General features: G+C 39.4%; 4 protein-coding genes and 1 long non-coding RNA gene across 6 annotated transcripts; 4 read left to right on the forward strand and 1 right to left on the reverse strand.

Annotated features, from left to right (window-relative positions):
* The first annotated feature begins 1,799 nt into the window (after positions 1 to 1,799).
* On the forward strand, positions 1,800 to 6,457 carry LOC103387147 (high-affinity choline transporter 1-like). Of its 2 annotated transcripts, none has more exons than XM_025061028.1 (7): positions 1,800 to 2,679; positions 3,250 to 3,405; positions 3,699 to 3,847; positions 4,308 to 4,451; positions 4,529 to 4,682; positions 5,170 to 5,387; positions 5,467 to 6,457. In XM_025061028.1, the coding sequence occupies exons 1-7, from the start codon at positions 2,535 to 2,537 to the stop codon at positions 6,025 to 6,027; spliced, it is 1,527 nt and encodes a 508-aa protein (XP_024916796.1). In that variant the 5' UTR covers positions 1,800 to 2,534; the 3' UTR covers positions 6,028 to 6,457. The 2 variants fall into 2 exon arrangements, with proteins under 2 accessions (XP_024916796.1, XP_008319894.1); XM_008321672.2 differs by having other exon boundaries at positions 2,552 to 2,852.
* Positions 4,537 to 10,034, reverse strand: LOC103387148 (uncharacterized). Its single transcript, XR_522400.3, has 4 exons — positions 9,446 to 10,034; positions 9,259 to 9,358; positions 8,581 to 8,729; positions 4,537 to 4,670 (listed from the first exon to the last, which is right to left on the reverse strand). It is a non-coding gene; the product is annotated as an uncharacterized LOC103387148 (long non-coding RNA).
* Positions 7,102 to 9,218, forward strand: LOC103387149 (methyltransferase-like protein 27). The gene is made up of 6 exons (XM_008321673.1): positions 7,102 to 7,144; positions 7,433 to 7,564; positions 8,029 to 8,157; positions 8,408 to 8,543; positions 8,629 to 8,721; positions 8,952 to 9,218. Exons 2-6 carry the CDS (start codon positions 7,460 to 7,462, stop codon positions 9,176 to 9,178), a joined length of 690 nt encoding a protein of 229 aa, XP_008319895.1. The 5' UTR covers positions 7,102 to 7,144; positions 7,433 to 7,459; the 3' UTR covers positions 9,179 to 9,218.
* Positions 10,035 to 10,250: 216 nt separating the features above from the next.
* Positions 10,251 to 14,274, forward strand: LOC103387189 (high-affinity choline transporter 1-like). Its single transcript, XM_025061026.1, has 9 exons — positions 10,251 to 10,433; positions 10,601 to 10,844; positions 11,159 to 11,275; positions 11,378 to 11,533; positions 12,126 to 12,274; positions 12,357 to 12,500; positions 12,666 to 12,819; positions 13,120 to 13,337; positions 13,515 to 14,274. The coding sequence occupies exons 2-9, from the start codon at positions 10,661 to 10,663 to the stop codon at positions 14,037 to 14,039; spliced, it is 1,647 nt and encodes a 548-aa protein (XP_024916794.1). The 5' UTR covers positions 10,251 to 10,433; positions 10,601 to 10,660; the 3' UTR covers positions 14,040 to 14,274.
* A 369-nt stretch (positions 14,275 to 14,643) lies between these two features.
* On the forward strand, positions 14,644 to 19,897 carry LOC103387191 (high affinity choline transporter 1-like). The gene is made up of 8 exons (XM_008321724.3): positions 14,644 to 15,049; positions 16,145 to 16,261; positions 17,203 to 17,358; positions 17,446 to 17,594; positions 17,740 to 17,883; positions 18,557 to 18,710; positions 18,963 to 19,180; positions 19,306 to 19,897. Exons 1-8 carry the CDS (start codon positions 14,866 to 14,868, stop codon positions 19,867 to 19,869), a joined length of 1,686 nt encoding a protein of 561 aa, XP_008319946.1. The 5' UTR covers positions 14,644 to 14,865; the 3' UTR covers positions 19,870 to 19,897.
* Positions 19,898 to 20,076: the final 179 nt, after the last annotated feature.

A 20,076-nucleotide genomic window follows, 5' to 3' on the forward strand; every position in this document is an offset into this window, starting at 1 on the left:
AAAAGTCCCCGAAATGCACTAAAATGATTATGTCCTAAAACACGCTGCTAATATTTTGTGTTTAAAAGTCCAAAAAGTATTTTATATGAATATTTCAAAAATCACCCAAAACATGCCTTACTATAGCCTTACCATCGTGAAAAAATCGATAAAAAGTCCCAGAAATGCCTCAAAATGCCAGCTTATATCCTAAACGGGGATGTAGCTCAGTGGTGGAGTGCATGCTTTGCAGGTATGTTCAATCCCTGGCATCTCCATGGGATTTTGTTTTAGGGGGGCAGTGGTGCCTTAGTGGTTAAGGAATATTTCAAAAATCACCTAAAACATGCCATACTATAGCCTTACCACCGAGAAGGAAATTTTTTTTGTCCTAATTTTATGTATCATGGTGGTGAAAAAGTTTGATGGAAATTTTGTAAAATAAATTTTAAAATATAACTGTTCTGCATGTTTCTTATCCAATTAGAGCATTTTGAAAAAAATTTGGTGAAACAAAAATTTTGATATTTTTTTAAAAAAATCCAAATTTTATGTATCATGCTGGTTTTAAAATGAAAAATTTTGATGAATTTTTAAAAAAAAATACATTTCATATTTTAACTTTTCTGCATGTTTCTCATGAATTTAGAGCATTTTGAAAGCTTTTTGGAAAAACTTTTTTGATATTTATTTTACAAATCCTTATTTCACATCTCATGTTGGTCAGAAGGTGAAATATTTTGATGAAAATTTTTGAAAAAATAAATTTTAAAATTTAACTTTTCTGCATGTTTCTTATCAAATAAGAGCATTTTGAAAAGTTTAAAAAATCCAAATTTTACGTCTCATTTTGGTTGGGAGGTGAAATATTTTGATGAAAATTTTTGAAAAAAAATCTTAAAATCTTAACTTCTCTGCATGTTTCTCATCAAATTAGAGCATTTGGGGAAAAAATTTGAATTTTTTTTGATATTTCAAAAAAAAACACCCTAATTTCACTGCATGTTGGTTAGAAGGTGAAAAGTAAAATAAAATGTTTTAAATAAATTACAAAATTTTAACTGTACTGCATGTTTCTCAACAAATTAGAGCATTGTTTTTTTAAAAAAACCTAATTTCGCTGCATGTTGGTCGGAAGGTGAAATATTTTGATGAAAATGTTTGAAAAAATACATTTTAAAATTTTAACTTTCTGCATGTTTCTCATCAAACTAGAGAATTTTGAATTTTTTTTGAAAAACATTTTTTTACTTTTTAAACAAAATCGTAATTTCACGTATCATTTTGGTCAGAAGGTGAAATATTTTAAATTAAATATGTGGAATTGTATTGTTTATTTTAACTTTTCTGCATGTTTCTCAACGAATTAGAGCATTTTAAAAATTGTTTTTGGAAAAACATTTTTTTGACATTTTTTGAAAAATCCTAATTTCACGTATCATGTTGGTTGGAAGATGAAATGTTTTGATCAAAATTTTAAAAATGTAACTTTTCTGCATGTTTCTCATCAAATTAGAGCATTTTTTTTACTTTTTTAAAAAAAATCATTATTTCACGTATCATGCTGGTCGGAAAGTGAAAAACTTTGATGAAAATTTTTGAAAAATAAATTTCAATTTATTAACTTAATTACTTTTTTAAAATATCCTAATTTCACAGCATATTGGTCAGAAGGTGAACCATTTTGATAAAACTTTTTGCTAAAGTAAATTTCAATACTTTAACTTTTTTGCATGTTTCTCAACAAATTAGAGAAACATGTATTTTGACAAAACAAAGCACTTTCTTGTAAATTGAGGTGACAAAACTACTATTTACAAACAACAGCCACGGTAAAACTATTACAATAAATGGCATAAAATACTTACCTAAAAAAAATACTTACTTAAAACTAATCTGTTAAAATGTTTTAAAACAAACAAAGTGTGCAAAATATAGATGCACATTTAGTAAATGCATCACTTTAACTTCCAGCAGTTGGAGCAATTTAAAAAATGCTTAAAAGTGGATTAACACTGGTAGAACAAAGAGAGATGAATTGAGACAGATTGGAGCATAAAAGTGTGACAAAGGACAGATAACGAAAAATGGATCGGCACACAGAGTCTCAGGTCACTTCTCAGATTCTGGAGATTTTTTCAGACCCTGAATCTGAGATACACGACATAACTACAACACATAGAGAAAGTAAATCTAACTAGGTTTCAGTAATGTCCTGTTAAGTATACAGTAAAGGAAGTGCCATGAGTCAGACAATATATACATAGAAAATAAGATTTTTCTCTTGTTTACATTAGTAAACTGTTTACATTAGTGATATATATGGGTAATATTTATACTACAGGAGAAGAATTGTAACAAAGTTAGCAAATATTGCTTGAAAAACACTTTTGGATCCATATGTTGTTTAGAAAACCAGTGGACACTCGAGCTGTCAGTGTATGTAATTGAATACAATGTTTTCAAAGGCTGACCTGCTTTGACTAGGCCTCACCACGTTCTCTGCACTTCCACTTCTTACTCTGACAAAGAAAATAATTGAACACGTGATAATTATGAATACTTACAAGTATTGGGTTGGCAGTCTACTACTACTACTTACAATTACAGGGACGTTGCCTGCAGTACCAAGGTACTACCGATGTAACGGCAAAGGACCAGAGAAAAGTTTCACTTGCGGGATATTCAACAATTTCGAAGGTCTACCTGACTGTTCAAATATAACTAAAGCCAAGGGTTAGTTTGGTGTTAAAGCAAGCTAGTAAGGCTGGTGGTTAGCTGGTGGTTTTACTATATTTTTTCCATTCCATACGGACGGAATAGCCAGTGGTACTAGGCCGGTAGATAGCCCGCAATGTCCGACATCACTCACGGTAAATTCGTCTCGCTTCACGGTGTTTTCAAAGCGAAAATGTAAAATGTAGTACTCACCTCAGAGTCGAATTTCGGCAGTTTTTCGTGTCTCTGTACAATGATAATCCCAAAGCTTTTCGGCTACAAGTTGTTGTGGAGGAACGGCAACAGAGCCCGGGAAAAGCTCGTCGGCTCGCACATGCGCAAAGGGCAGTGCCCAAGTCAAACGATTGTCAAGTTGAAACTATTACGTTACCTAAAATACAGGCATCTATTTAAGTGTTAACATTCATTTCTTTCATTTTATCAAAAAGAAATTAAATGTGTTACATCTAAGAAGAGCCTAAATCATGTTTTAGGTGTATAAACCTATGACATCACTTGCAACCTCTGACTCCTCCTTGTCTTCCGGTTTAGGTGGGCTGTTCTTTGCTGAGCCCATGAGAAACAGGAAGTTTGTAACTATGATGGACGGATTCCAAATCAAATATGGAGATACGATCACAGGTTTACTCTCTGTGGCGCCACTAATGTCAGAGGTAATCTGGGTGACATCCACACTCATCAGTCTAGGTGAGAAACATGTTTGTGTACCTGGTATACAATTACCTAGCATACTATGCTGTACTATACCTTACTAGTGATGTGAACAGTACCCCTTTTTTCTCTGTAACTTTTTCTTTAAGACTAGAAGCTCTTATGTTGACCAAATTATTTTAACCTGCTCCTAATGGATCCAAACACCAATTCTCAAGGTTAAAGCGAAGATTGTTTTATATTTGGTAGTTAGCAATCCTAGTTTGGTCAAATATAATCTGTTATTTGTTCATAGATGTATCTAAGAATATTGAATGTTGTTATTCCAGGTGTAACCATGGCTGTAATTCTGGACCTGTCCTACTCACTCAGCATCTGGATCTCTGCAGCTGTGGCCATCGTGTACACCCTGCTCGGAGGCCTTTACTCTGTGGCCTACACTGACATTATCCAGCTTATCCTCATCTTCATCACCTCGGTGGGTCACTAATGAGAATGAGTTGAGAAACTTTTTGTTTTCTTAATATATACCCCCAAATTCTTTATTTTATTATTTAGTATTACATTTCTGAAACTATATCATTTATACCAGACACCTAAAAAAGGGTTATAAATGTCATATGCAGTTAATCACATATATACAGTTACATTTATGCATTTAGCAGACACTTTTTTCCAAAGCGACTTACAGGAGGAGAATTACCAATCAAGCATGTCTTTCCTCCGGGAATCAAACCCAGGACCCTCTACCCTCTGCTTCCAAGGCAGGTGTGCTCACGGCAACTAGAACCACTACATAGATTATTAAACTTCATACCAGTAGTTTCTAAAATAGGGGCAGAATAAGATTAGTTTGATGACATCACTCTTCTTATCATCAAGGTGGGTATTCTGTCTTGTGTGAATTTAACAAAGTTTCTGTGTCTTTGTCTCCATAGTGGATGTGTGTTCCTTTCCTCCTCATAAGTCCAGCATCAGTGGACATCACCACCACGTCCTTTAACTACACCTTTCAACCACCCTGGGTTGGCAACGTGACAGCAGACAGAGCTTGGATATGGATTGATATCTTCCTGCTGTTGGTATAAAAAACTAAAATCTTACCCATGTCCAGCAGTACATAGATAATCTTTGTAAATCTCCATCTTGATTCTTCCAGAGTTTGGGGGATTTGGGATTTCAGGACTTCCACCAGAGAACGCTTTCCGCCTCGTCCTCCGCCACGGCTAAGCTGCGTTGTTACTGTGCAGCCTTCCTCATCCCCACATTTGGGATTCCTCCGGTGATCATTGGAGCTGTAGCTGCATCAACAGGTAATAATAATAATACTTTGTAATGGCAGAATTGCTTGTTGGATAGTTTTTTCAATTATCTAAACTTTCTAGGTCAAGAAAGGTTTAAAGAATATGGAATGCATAGAAAATAATTGAAACAAAAATTGAATATATTTGTCAATGTAAAAAAAATTGAATATATTCTAATTAACAGTTGAGTAAAAATATTAATCTCTTACATTATAAGATGTTTTACTTTACCCCCATCTAGTGGTAGAAAATGAGTTGTGGCGACCTTTGGCATTATATAATTTATATTACCAGAAACTATCTAGATAAATCTAGATAAAAGTTGAAATGTGACACTTACCATAGAATTAATCAAAACCTGACTATGAGATACCCCTATTTGACAGTTTTCGTTTATTTTATCATTTACTTTATTCTCGGGCTCTATTTAGGTTCTACGTGTACCACTTGAATGAAGTTCAGGAGTTTCATGTCCATCTCATACTTTTTTTTTCAGACTGGAACCAGACTTCCTATGGTTCTCCTTCTCCATCTGAACAAGGTCAAACTGGTCTGATTCTACCTCTCGCTCTTCAACATCTTACTCCACCCTACATCTCAGTCATTGGCATTGGGGCTGTGGCTGCTGCTGTGATGTCATCAACAGACTCTGCCCTGCTATCAGCAGCATCCATTTTTTCTTCAAACATCTACAAAAAGATCATAAGGCCCCAGGTGTCGTATCTGCTCCACTCTCATATTTGTGTTTATGCTGCTTTGTACATTTTCTTCATTGTTTGTTCTTCCACTGTAGGCGTCGGAGAATGAGATGCGATGGGTTATCCGAGCATCTGTGGTTTTTTTTGGTCTGCTCGGCACATTGCTTACTTTCCTGCACACCAGTGTTATGGCCTTCTGGATCCTGGGTGGAGAAATTGCCTACATCCTCATGTTGCCACAGCTGGTCTGTGTCCTGTTTGTCGGATTCTCTAACAGTTACGGAGCCATCGTGGGATTTCTGATGGCATTACTTCTGAGACTGCTCTGTGGAGAATCCCTGCTTGGCATCCCACCCACCATCCATTTCCCAGGATGCATCTTGGTGGACGGTATTTATGTCCAACATGCCCCCATCAGGACAATATGCATGTTAGTGTCCTTCACCACCATCCTCCTCGTGTCCTGGCTGACATCCTTGCTCTTTGATAGAGGAATTATGTCAAGGAAATATGACATCCTTCGAATCAAACTCCAACCAATACCTCAAACTGACCTACCTCAGACTGGCCTACCTAAAAACAATGATGAGAACAATCTAGAACCTCTATGTAACAATGCTGGACACTCATGTCCGCAGACTGAATCTTCATGTTAAAGGACTCAGTATTGGCTTGCACCGGTTAATGTTGCTAGAATATGAAACTTTTTTTAATTAAAGACTTTGTGTATAATAAAATGTGCATTAGAAGGTTGTATGTGTAAAGGTGTCATTGTATACCAGAGCCTGATCTTAAACTCGTGGCTGATTCTCTGTCATATTTATGTGAAGGGCTCTTTTCTTTAATGAATCTCCTCAAACCTCATCATAAATGTTGTGTAAAATGAAAACCAAAATATATGAAATAAAATATAAAATATAAAAAGTGGTGAGCAAAATGTCCTTTAAATCTGGGAATTGATCGTGTCTTCTGCCTATTGCTACCGTCTCTAGACCATACATCATGGCTGGTCTCACCACCGTCCTGTAAACCTTTCCCTTCACCTTAGCTGACACTCTTCTGTCACAGATCACTCCTGACACTTTTCTCCAGCTGTTCCATCCTGCCTGTACTCTATTCTTCACCTCTCTTCCACAGTCTCCGCTGCTCTGAACAGTTGATCCTAAGTACCTAAACTCCTGCACCTTCACCACCTCTGCTCCTTGTAACCTCACTATTTCACTGTTCTGCCTTTCGTTTACACACATGTACTCTGTCTTGCTACGACTGACCTTCATTCCTCTTCTTTCTAGTGCAAACCTCCACCTCTCTAGGTTCTCTTCTAGCTGCTGCCTACTCACTACAGATCACAATGTCATCTGCAAACAACATAGTCCATGGGGACTCCTGTCTGACCTCATCTGTCAATCTGTCCATCACCAAAGCAAACAAGAGGGGCTCAGGGCTGATCCTTGATGTAGTCCCACCTCCACCTTAAAGTCATCTGTTCTCCCAACAGCACACCTCACTACTGTTGAGTGTCTAATCAATGGTGAAAAAAATAAAAAATAAAGGTTAGGGATTTTAAATAAGATGAGTGAGATAAAAGAAAGAAAAAAAATAGCAATACTTTCAAAACAATATTTTCATTCCACCTTAACAAAACATTGAAAACTTGATGAACAGGCGAAACCTGAGTTGCTGCCAACGCAGGCAGAAACTCATTTCACTATATATTAATTAAGGCTCAGAAGATTTGGAACCAGAAGGTGAGACTGAGGGCCTCAGCGACAGGTAAGGATCAGAAAGTTTAGTAACACTTTTCTTTGAAATGTAAGGAATAACTACTCGCTGTTGTGAAGGGGTTGAACGCTAATTATTTTCCAACATGCTCCATCAGCTCGTACGCTAAACAAATACTTTTTTTACATGAATAACGTAAATGCATGAGGAGGAAAATGGGAAGAAAATGTAACACTATATAACAAGATGGTATAGAAGGAAGGGGAACAACAACAGTTATTACCACCTCTTAACCGCAGTTAAGTAAAGCTGTTGCTTAATACCGTCTTCCTGTAAAAGTTGCAGTTTGAAGCTTCGCTCATCAGGATGAACACAGTGTCAGAGATCGTGGACATGATCAGAAGCATTCCATGTCCGGACTCAAAAGCTACAGTCCAGTTCTATGACAGCTGGGCAGAAAATTATGACAAGGTCAGTCGTGACGGCTTTTTTTTTTTTTTTTTTCACTTATTCACCCTTGAGTTATGTCAATATGGCGTGACGAGGTAATTCCCAAGGAAGCTAAGTAAGACAACACCTCTAATCAGGTAGATGTTTTACTGCGGTGGAGGGAGAAAATCGTATGTAGGAATTTATTTTATTTCTATTTCGTGTAATCGAGTAAACTACTGTATTGTATTAGAGCGCTGGGCATTACTTGACCAGGATCGAGGCGAGCTCGTTATCTAACATTGGGGGGGGGGGGGGGCTGTTTTACACATCATAAACGCTCTATAAAATCTATAGAAAGAGGAGGAGACCGCAGAAACAGAACGCTGTTCAAATAAAGCTGTTAAATAAAGTGTCTGATTACTTAACGGTGCTGAAAAGTTGAATAAGTCGAGCTTGACAAAAACTAATGTTGTAATTACATTTGTATTTTTGCATCAAAACAGGACATCTCCTTGTTGAGGTACAGAACACACCTTTCTGCCATTGAATTCCTGACAGAACATTTCAGTGGTTCTCGTGAGGAAGCTGTAGTTCTGGACGTAGGCTGTGGTACTGGCCTGGTTGCTAAGCTGGTAAGTTGTTGAGAGGTATTAAAGTTACCACTCTTTTCTCATAAGGTTACAATTTATTTCTATCTCTTTTTTTAATTAACTGGAAAAATGCGTTAACAGTATTAACCACTGATACCAAGATGAGTTAACTCACTGTCCACTGTTAACACACTGTCAACTGTTGACTTAGACATGTTCAGTTGCCTACTTTAAAATTGCTTTTGAGATGATCAGAGTCTTGATTTTTTTTCTTTTTCTCTTGTGAGTCCAGATGAATGAGGAGGGCTTCAAACATTTTACTGGTGTGGACGGCAGTCAAGGCATGCTGGACAAAGCTAAGGAGCGTGGACTCTACCATTGTCTCAAGAAAGCCCTACTGGGCTCAGATTTACTTCCTGTAGAGAAAAGTAGGGCAGAATTGCAGTTCAAACATTTTGAACTCACCCGTCACTCCATCCTAACCCTTTCTCACTCTTTGCCTCTCGGTCTCAGATGCATTTGACGTTGTGATTGCTGCTGGTAGTCTGGGCTGTAACTACATTCCAGTCAGAGGCGTCGGAGAATTTTGTCAGGCTGCTAAGCCAGGTACAATGCTAACAAAAACAAAACCACATAATTCAACTGGTCACTGCATCAACATACATGGTTGGACTCACTCATTCATTCAGAACATGTCCAAGGTTTAGCAAAACATAAGGCACAATATATATATATATATATATATATATATTATATATATACGCTTCAGATATGGTGTAATAATTGTCATGTCAGTTATATGACACGTTTGTATGTGTGTGCGTGTGTGTGTGTAGGAGGTTTGGTGTGCATCTCTCTAGGTCATCACACAGAAAAAAGGCAACAAGAATTCAAGGTGAATCTGGAGCAGAAGCTCCAGCTGATGGAGAAAGAAGGACTCTGGAGAGAAGTGGGAATCAAACAGTTTGAGTGTTATATGCTCAACACACATGCAGAGGCTCCCAGAGACAGCGAGGAGCTGCCCTCTATTCCAGGAACCTGTTACCTGTATCAGAAATGTTGATTGTAGAACAATATTAATAAAGAAACAAAATTCGAAACTGCAAAGTGGCATCTTAATGTTCCTGAGTGTGATGCACTTACATGTGAAGCAGTGACAAGACATGCAACTGTCGTGGTCGTGTCGTGGTCGGAAAGGACATTTCACCTTTTTCATCCAAAAGTCTTCTTCAGTTCCACCTGACTGCGGAGAAATTCAGGTGTTTATCCTCAGAGTGGCTGAATACTTGAATGAAGAATCATTAGATTAAAAGCAAGCAGGTGACCACACCCTGAGCCGCTGTTTGGATATCACATTCCCCTGGGTCAGGTGTGAAAGGAGTCCTGTGTGAGTCTCATGGGTGCTGGTTTCACCTCCACAATCGTCTGTTGTGTTTGGTGAAGAAGAGTTGACTTTTCAGGGGAGTGAAATCAGGACAATGTTAAAGGGGGGTCTGATGTCTTCAGCCGCTTCCTCGAGTTGACAGATGGCTTCTCCAGTTTGACATAAATAGTTTCCATCACTTCTCCTTCAAATCTCAAAGCTGTCCTCTCTGGCAAGAATACAGTATGTACATTTCAATCCTTTGTCCTTAAGGTGCAGACAAACAGCTGAGTCCTGGCCTGAAGAGCTGCTCGTACAGCGGCCGGTTGGTCTCTCTGGTGTACGCAGCTCAGGGCAGTCCTGACGACACTGTACGGCTTCACTATCACCCACTGCAAAACTGCAACGTTAATAAATGACATATTAACCTTGAGTATGAAAGGTGAATTACTTCCCTAGAAACCAAGACCGTCCAGTTTCTTTGCACGTGACTGCACGGTCACACCAAGTAGCAGCTATTTATGACTCTGCTTGAACTGCAGGTCGTCAACAACAGCTTTTCACCTGTTGTGTTTCTGTCGACTCAGCATATGAGCATGAAACTGTGACGTCAGCTAAGATACGCCACCACTCGATGTGTTATTTGGTGGGTTTAGTTCTGGTGAAATCATGCTAATCCTGTACAGTGACATTCAGTGAATGTCTGTAAAACGTTAACAGGACCATCACGTGTTTGCTCATAAAACTGAACCCATGCCTCCAAACCTGCTGCAGTGCTGTCAGAGGAGCTGTGATAAAGTTCAGCATTAGTGCAAATGCTCCGTGCGGATTCGTTATCAAGTCTGTCCGTGAACATCTCTCTCATTGGAGCGGAACGAACCCGAATTAAATTAAATTGACAACAATTTGTTGTTGGTGGTCTCCTGATTCTCCATGGTGCAGCCTGATTGGATGGGTAAGAGGCATTTGACATCACACAAACTCAAACGATCATTTAGAACACAAACACTAAATATAAGGAATTTGGCTCTATGTCCAGTGTGCAGCATTCTGTTCTGTTAATTCTGCGTCATGACGGAAAAACGCCTTGCCCTCACATGATACCTAGTTGATCTTTCTCAGATCTAGATCTATCACTCTATTTGTAACAAGTCTGTGTGGAAGCCAACGGATCAGAGCGTCATGGCAATAAACATCCCAGGAGTGATAGCAATGCTGGCATTCTACATGTTGGTCCTCGGGACCGGAATCTGGGCTTCTTTTAAGTCCAGGAGGGAGCAAAAGAGAAGTGGTGCAGGTGAAATGGAGATGGCTCTGCTGGGAAACCGCAGCATCAGCTGGATGGTTGGGATCTTCACCATGACAGGTGAGATAATCTAAGAAAAACACAGTTATAAATGTATTTTATTAGTTGGAAATGTTGTGCATAAAAGGTTAAAAAAATAAGCAAGTAAAATTAAGGTTCAATTGAAAGAGTTTGCACAAAGGAGAATGTTGACCTGGCTATTTTCATGTCAAAACAGTAATGTCAGTTAAAACAAAATGGGTTTTTTTTGTGAGTTTACAATTACAGCTTACTTAATTTTAACAACAGCAAGTTTGCAAAAGTAACTGTAGGCTAAAGAGTTTCCATCTAAAATGCTAAGACCAATGTCTCTTCTGTGCTGATCCATCCTGTAGCCACGTGGGTTGGAGGAGGCATGATTGTAGGCACAGCCGAGGTCATTTACACGCCCTCTATGGGACTCCTCTGGTCACTGACAGCAATTTCTGCACAAGGATTGTCCTTTATAATTTGTAAGTTAAAACTGAAGCATGCAACATTTGATATTAAACATGTTTGATGCCATTATTATTACATTTTTTAATCTTAAAAATAATTATTTTGTTTGTGTTAAGGTGGTCTGGTGTTCGCTAAACCACTGAGAGAGAAACACTGCGTGACGATTCTGGATCCTTTCCATGTGAAGTATGGAAAAGTACTAACAGCTGGACTGTGCGTCTTCACTCTTTTTCTGGATGTGATTAGTGTGGCTGTAGTACTCATTGGTTTAGGTTTGTACAAATTCACATCATTTATTCTTGTTGTTTACAATATGAAGAAACAACGTCAATTTAAAAAAAAAAATATTATCATTGCCTTCTTTCTGCTTTAGCCTCAAATGTACCAGATAGTCAGTCTTAAAGCAGGAGAGTGTGTAAGCCTGCTTGCTAACAGCAAAGTCATGACAATATGACTTCTGTTAGCACTGCAGAGAAAGAATTACGCCTCTCATTCAAGAGGCCTCTTCAGCACTGACTGGCTTCTGGAAAATTCCGGTATTTAGCCTCCAGGGGGCTGCATACCTGTAACGAGGTGTGTATTCAAATGAGGGCGGAATGTAAAGTCACAAGATTAGAGGTGTGATTGGGGAGTGGTACCAACACCTTTGGCTGAGTGTCCTTTGAAATGAAACTGTGGTCTTGTTGTTGTCAGGGAGGGGGTTGAATTTTTTTGGTAAGAGAACTCAGGTCCACATTATAGGTGGATGAAAGGTTGTGTCTATACAGACAGACACAGAATAAAATATAACTAAATAACTAAATATAGTAGTTTTTTAACTAATTATTCCAAGCATTTGCATTCATTCACCCTCTGGTCTGACAGGAGGAACCATGAGTGTGATCCTGAATGTGTCCTACACTGTGTGTGTCTGGATCTCTGCTGCTGTTGTCGTCACCTACACACTGATGGGAGGTCTCTACTCTGTGGCCTACACTGATGTCATACAGCTGATCCTTATATTTACAAGTTTGGTGAGTTTCTTGTAGTAGTTTTTTTTCTTTTTATACTATGCAGGATGTTATGTGTTTTTCTCTTTTTCCCTTGCCTCCACAGTGGCTCTGTGTTCCCTTTGTTCTGATGAACCCCAGCACCCTGGACATTGGTCAAACACTGCTGAACAACACCCTACACGCTCCGTGGATTGGTGAACCAGAACTGAAGAAGACTGGCATCATGATTGACGACTTTCTTTTCTTTGTACGATAACATGAGGTTTCAATGAAGCTGCCAATACACGGGACATCTGACTTCATATCTGAAGATAGATGTCACCCTCATCACTGTAGGACTTTGAAAACTGAATACAGTGTGTAGTAATTGTCCTACATTGGGTAAACAACGGTTCATGGTTTTCTTTTTTAGGCACTTGGCAGTGCGGGCTTCCAGTGCCTTCACCAGAGGACCCTGGCAGCTTCTTCATTAAGAACTGCTAAGATCACAAGTGTGGCTGGTGGATTTTTTTTCCTCGTATTTGGAATTCCGCCTATACTGATCGGAGCAGCCGCATCATCTACAGGTACTGACCGCATGTTTTTGTTTTTAGCTCCAAACTGTAGGGTGTTGAAAGAAAACATCGGTCCAAATGAATATTGTGGCAGAAGTTTAGTCCTGTTTAGATACTGACAACAGAAGAACTGCTGTAGGGAATGCTGTTTGCCAACGACATGACTGAACGAGGATTCAGTGATATTGCTATGATTAATTATTTGTTACAAACTGTAGAAGTTGTAGAGGATACAGCGAGCTGATTAAGAAGCATAATGTCCAGACATTCACCCACATCTGAGAATTAAACCGGTCTGTTTCGTTCCCCCAGATTGGAACCTGACCTCCTATGGATCTCCGTCACCATATGAACGTGGAGAAGCTGCTCTGATCCTGCCCATCTCCCTGCAGCAGCTCACCCCATCCTACATCTCCATCATTGGGATTGGCTGTATAGCTGCTGCTGTGATGTCATCAGCTGACTCGAGCTTAATTTCTGCGGCTTCACTTTTTACCTCCAACCTGTATAAGAACATCCTGAGACCACGGGTGAGAAAACTCCCTCTCATGTACCTAAACCTTGTAGAACAGAATTGTCTTCAACCTAATTACATTCTTGGTGGCGGTATTAGCAGAGCTGCATCGGTTGAAAAGCACTAATACTGAAATTAAAAAATGGACAAATGAATATCTGGAATATCTCTTACCTTCTTCTTTTGTTTCCAGGCATCAGACAAAGAGATCCAGTGGGTGATCCGGGTCGCTGTCTTGGTAGTGGGTTTGTTGGGCACAGTTCTTACCAGCCTAGCCAATAGCATTGTAAGTTTGTGGGTTCTTAGTTGTGAGGTGTCCTTCGTCATCATTTTCCCTCAGCTGGTCTGTGTAGTCTTCATCAACATATCTAATGGTTATGGAGCTATCGTGGGCTGTGTGGTTGGGCTGGTGCTCAGACTCCTCAGTGGAGTCCCATCTCTAGGACTTCCTGTTGTCCTCTGTCTCCCAGGATGTGTCCTTAAGGATGGAGTTTATGTCCAGTACGCTCCAGTGAAGACCATCTCCATGCTGTCTGCCGTTGTCTCCATTGTGTTGTTCTCCTATCTGACAGCTGTGCTCTTCAACAAAGGTCTGCTTCCTGAGAAATGGGATGTGTTCAAGGTGAAAGTTAATCTTTTGTCTGAACAACTGAATCCAGTAAATGATGTCAAGGAAGACCACGAGACCAGGTGTTGGAGTTCTGAAACTAAATTTTGAGGTTTCAGTGTGTTTTTATGTGTATAAATATATACACACACAGACACCACCAAGAACTAATCGGACGTCAAAGAAACAAAGACGTTGGAGTGAAGTTGTTTGGTGACCTGTTACTAAATCAAAAGCTTTGGGAGCAAAAACGAAACAAAGAGACAAAAGAGATGAAAGCTTAGGTTACAACATGCTTTGTACCAAACTGTAACTCTTTTTGATGACTGAATAAATTATTCAGGATTACTTCATTTTATTATCACTGACATCCTGTGCACATTCTACCATAAATGTACATGGCGAGGATAATGTTGCATCAGAAATGTTAGACAAAATGGGGGGTGGGGTCCATAGCTTAAATAAGCTAATGAAACACTAGCAAAAGTGAAATAACATATTTTATTTCTTCTATTTATTTCTTCCACCAAAAAACAGAGAAGAAAAAAAACAAACGTGTCTGTAAAACTATGCAGATCCAGAAATGTGTAAGTTACATTCAATATTCCTTACATGTGAACTACATGTCTGTGTTGTTCTTGCTGTCTTGCCATTATCGCTCACAGCTTCACGGGTCAGCAGGTGTCACATGTCTGCCTGTGACAGTGTCAGTTACATCTCCAATGTCTAATGTGCAAACTCATTGAAAGCAAATTGTGAACAGATGTTAATTGTAATAATGAATTCACCGGCCGATGATCTATAGAACCAGCTCTGTTCTCTGGGCCACAGTTGTTGATGCCACTCCCACAGTTACACATGTAGTTCCTGTATTACTGCTCAGTCTCGTTTTCTCCTTAGCAATCGATCTGTGTGGAAGCCACTGGAACAGAGCACCATGGCTGTGAACATCCCAGGAGTGATAGTTATGCTGATTTTTTACCTGCTGGTCCTCGGGACCGGGATCTGGGCTTCTTTTAAGTCCAAGAGAGAACAGAAGAAAAGTGGAGCAGGAGAAATGGAGATGGCTCTGCTGGGGAACAGGAGGATCAACTGGATGGTGGGGATCTTCACCATGACAGGTGAGATCATCTGAAAAACACATTTATAAATGCATCTTATTAGTTGGATATGTTGTCCAAAATAAATAAATACATAAAAAGATATAATGCAGTAAAAATGTAGGTTCCATTGAAAGACATTTTGTAAAAGCTTATTACCACCAGTTTGTACAAAGAAGAATGTTTAATGTGTAACAGAACTCCGGACCAACACCGTCATATCATTTCAGGACAGCGTCAGTATGTCAGTATTTGTCTTTAGTCACTAGCCCCCGAACGTTGTTGGCACTAAGAGATTTTTTTTTTCCACACTGAAGATGAGCACTGTCATCGTCACTCACTGCATGAGCGGTGCGCAGCTTCGGCATTTAACACCACACATTGATGACATATTATATAGTATATTTATTTTGGGACGTTCAAATTATCCAGGTTACAAAGAAACACTTTTTTACCAATCAGAATTCTGAGAGGAGATCGAGACCAAAGCTTGTCCAGACAGGCTCAGGAATGACTTTTTAATTAGAAAGAACAGTTGGGGCAGTCAGTGTTAGTATCTTAGTGTAGTACAAATGTCAGGCACACTTAACCACATGTAACATCACAGCCACAATGGTGGCACAGAAGACAACATTAATAATACATTATTGAAAAACAACAAATACTGGTACAAACTTGTTTGCATACATATATACACCTGAGGCTGTTTTACAGGATTCTACTAATGATACCTGTTAGTTACTGCTGGCAAAAAAGAACTCGGCTGAATACTTTTTTTTCTTTTTTTTTTCTGAGTTTTTATTTATCTATTCTATATCAATTTATTTATCTATTGCCTTTTTATTTATATACCATTATTATATTGACTTATATACTTTATTAGTTTTTTTAATAACTTTATTGAGGCTAACTAGAAACTTTGTTGCTTGACTATTCTTACATAACAGGTTATAGTATCTCAGTGAAAGTTGAGCTATTTATTAAGCTGCAGTAAACAGAACAGAACTGAGAAGTGTGAAATGTGCTGGAGAGGTTTTTTTTTCACATTTTAAAACCATACAAGGAAATTAATAAAATGTAACAAACTTTTTTTTTTGCATGTTATTCATCTCACAGCCACGTGGGTTGGAGGAGGCATGATTGTAGGCATAGCTGAGGTGGTCTACACACCCTCCATGGGACTAACGTGGGCACTAACTGCAATCTCTGCTCAAGGAACGTCTTTTCTCATATGTAAGTTTCCAAAGGTCACCAGTTTTAAAATCTGATCATGGCTGGCTGAGTCTCCAAGAGTTTCTTGAAGCAGAGAGACAGCAGTAGTGATTTGAATTTGATGTGGGCATCTATGGGTAGCCAGTGTTCTGGATCATCTGTAGAGGTTTCACAGCACAGGCTGGGAGGCCTGTTAGTCTTTAACCGTATTGACAGGTGATCAGTATAGTATGAAACAGTTTGCGATGGTTTTGTTTGTTCACCGCCTGCCTTCATCACAAATGTCTTGGATGTTTGTTTAATTAGGACTGACAGGCTGTCATGTAAAGTATGCTCTCTCCTGACATGTGCTCAGCAGGTGTAAAAGAAGGGTGTGCCCAACTGTGTCTCTATTTCAACCCTAGAGGCACTACTCTAAGATTTACTTACATAAAGAGCATTCATAACCATGAAATCTATTTAGTATTCAGCCCCAGCGGAGAGTAAGTCGCGAGGCACTCACATGTTGACATTACTGCCCAAAGCTGTAAAGACGGAGTGTCAACATTAATCACTCAAGGAGACAATGCTTTATCCAAAGATTATCAATTTGATCAGAATGCCTTTTCTGCAATAAAAGAAATAAAACATTAAATAAAATTTAAAAAATCATCAAACGTAATAGGATATTTCAATGACTCAAATTAAAAATTAGCGGGCTCTCATTTGGTCAAACTTTTTTGGTCAAATGTTTGGGGTTGATAACACGATGCTGCTTATCATGAACGTTTCTTGTGGAATTACAGTGATTGTTGACACTTCAAGAATTGGAATTAGAGAAAGAGAATGTGTGATGGATTTCTCACCACAGATATGGTATTATAGACTTGAATTTTAAGAATGGATGTGAAGTTCTGGTCGGCCAAATAAAATCACATTCATCACTATTGTGTACTCTATATTCCTTGACTTAATAAATCCAGGTGGTCTGGTCTTTGCCAAGCCACTGAGAGAAAAGAACTGCGTGACCATCCTGGACCCTTTCCAAATGAAGTACGGGAAATTTGTAACAGCTGGACTCTGCATCTTTTCACTGTTTTTGGACTTGATGTGTCTGCCTGTGGTACTGATTGCTTTAGGTGAGTGGCCCTTGTTAGTGTTAGACGCAATGCCTGAAATAAAACATAAAGAAAGTCAGTACCCTTCTATTAAAATGTCGCTGACAGGAGGAACCATGAGTGTGGTCCTGGATGTGTCCTACACTGTGTGTGTCTGGATCTCTGCTGCTATTGTCATCATCTACACACTGATGGGAGGTCTCTACTCTGTGGCCTACACTGATATTATACAGCTGATCCTTATATTCATAAGTATGGTAAGCAGCTTGTTCTCATAGGTTTTATGTAGTGCAGATGTGTGTGCGTCTGTTAGCACGGTGAGCTTTGCTGTACTTTTAACTCTCATAGATGAATTGGATGCCCCTGTGTGTTTCTCACTGACCTTTGTATTCGTCTCCACAGTGGCTGTGTGTTCCTTTTATTTTGATGAACCCCAGCTGCTCTGACATCGGCCAGACACTGATGAACAACACCTTACACGCTCCCTGGGTTGGAACTGTAGATCTAAAAAGGACATGGATCATGGTTGACGATTTCTTATTTTTCGTAAGCTAAAGCACCACCAACACAATAAAGTATAGAGTTGACTAGATGTTAAAAGAAATATACACATGTACCTGGAAACTTACCATACAGTTCATGACATAAGAAATCGCACATATGGAGTGGGAAAAAATGGTTAACGCATTCTAATGAATCTGTCTTTTGGTGCAACACTCTCAGTCAAATACTAAAAGTGACCTTGGCATGATGCGTCGGGCTGATGCAATACTCCTGTGGGGCATTGACAGTAAAAGCACTACGTGTGGACTGACACGAAAATGTAGGCGTGACACAAAGCAATTTAGGCAGCGTCGCGAGATTGGAGCGTCCTGTACTGAGCTGAGAAGGGAAGTTGTAACCCTTCATTTAATCACTTGAAACAAAGCCATAAAGCGCCGGATATTTTAAACACATACAGTACACTCTGGGACTCGTATACGTAGAGTTCGGAGCTCCCGCCCAAAACCATAAAGCCATAGCTACGGAAAATGTTGTCTTAACGGCACAGCTCAAACACCAACTCACTGTGTCTTACCAGCGTCAAAGAAAGCACCAGAAGGAGATAACACGGGCTGTGGCATATTGCATTGCAAAAAAAAATCTGTGAAAGTTTATAAAATATCTGCAGTCACATGACCGTTTGGTTCATTTCCACCCCCCACCCTCCCTAATCCAGGCCCTGGGAAGTATGGGATTCCAGTGTCTCCACCAAAGAACCCTGGCTGCTTCCTCTTTAACCACTGCTAGGGTCACGTGTGTGGTTGCTTCTATTATTCTACTCGTGTTTGGAATCCCTCCAATCCTGATTGGAGCTGCTGCTGCATCTACAGGTACTGGGACTGTTCTTGGCGTGGAGTGATTAATATCAGACACATTCAGCCTTCAGTTTTAGAAACATCAATCAATTATTATCTAGAACCTTTAAATGAACAGATCCATGATATTGTTTTGACAGCAGAGCTTCAGCTGCTTCTACAAAGACTGACTGACGTCAAGGATCTTAGACTTTAAAAAATAACTACTTGGTGCAGCAGTTCAAAAAGACTGTTATTGTTTCAATTTTATCTTCACTTCTTCCTCAGATTGGAACCAGACCTCCTATGGTTCTCCATTTCCATATGAACGTGGAGAAGCAGCTATAATCCTTCCCATTGCCTTGCAGCACCTCACCCCCTCCTACATCTCCATCGTTGGCATTGGATGTGTGGCTGCCGCTGTAATGTCATCAGCTGATTCTAATTTGATTTCTGCCGCTTCTGTTTTCACCTCAAACATTTACAAAAACATCCTGAGGCCAAACGTGAGTAACTGATTCAATAAAGAGAAGTGAGCTATCATGACACAACTTTGGAATTGACCTTACCGTAACTACATGTTATGTTAGCGGTTATTTTAAGTCATTTTCATCTTTTAATGTTTCCGTAGGCATCAGACAAAGAAATTCAGTGGGTGATCCGAGCTGCCGTCCTTATTGTAGGATTAGTAGGCACGTCGTTGACCAGCCAGGAGAAAAGCATTATGCGATTTTGGATTATTACCTGTGAAGTGGCCTACCTCATTGTCTTTCCTCAGCTGTCCTGCGTACTTTTCTTTCACATCTCCAATGGTTACGGAGCTGTAATGGGCTGTGTGGTTGGACTGGTGTTGAGACTGCTCAGTGGAGTCCCATCTCTAGGACTTCCTGTTGTCCTCCACTTCCCAGGATGTGTCCTTGAGGATGGAGTTTATGTTCAGTACGCTCCAGTCAAGACCATCTCCATGCTGTCTGCTATGGCTGCTACTGTGTTCTTTTTTTATCTGACATCTGTGCTCTTCAACAAAGGGCTGCTTCCTGAGAAGTGTGACGTGTTCAAGGTGAAAGCACAACCATCACAACAACAACAGTCAAGTCCAGCACTTGTTACCAAGGACGACAGTGAGACAGAGAGGCTGACTTGTAAATGCCCTCAGACGGCGGCCTCCGAGCCAACGATTGACACTAAATGCTAGGGCCAGGAATCCAACAAGGCTTGGTGTTTGTGCGTTCTAGAATTTCATAAAACAATTAAGGTTTTTTTTTTTTACAACAAAAAATTAAATATTATAATTTTAAATATTTTTAAAAAGGGTACATTGAGATAGTGATTTCAGCCCATTCTGAACATAAGTGCATTAGACTGACAATAAATTATTTTGTCTTTCAGTCAAGAGGAAAAA

This window comes from Cynoglossus semilaevis, chromosome 12 (genome assembly GCF_000523025.1).
Source record: "Cynoglossus semilaevis isolate Cse_v1.0 chromosome 12, Cse_v1.0, whole genome shotgun sequence".
Taxonomy (NCBI): domain Eukaryota; kingdom Metazoa; phylum Chordata; class Actinopteri; order Pleuronectiformes; family Cynoglossidae; genus Cynoglossus; species Cynoglossus semilaevis.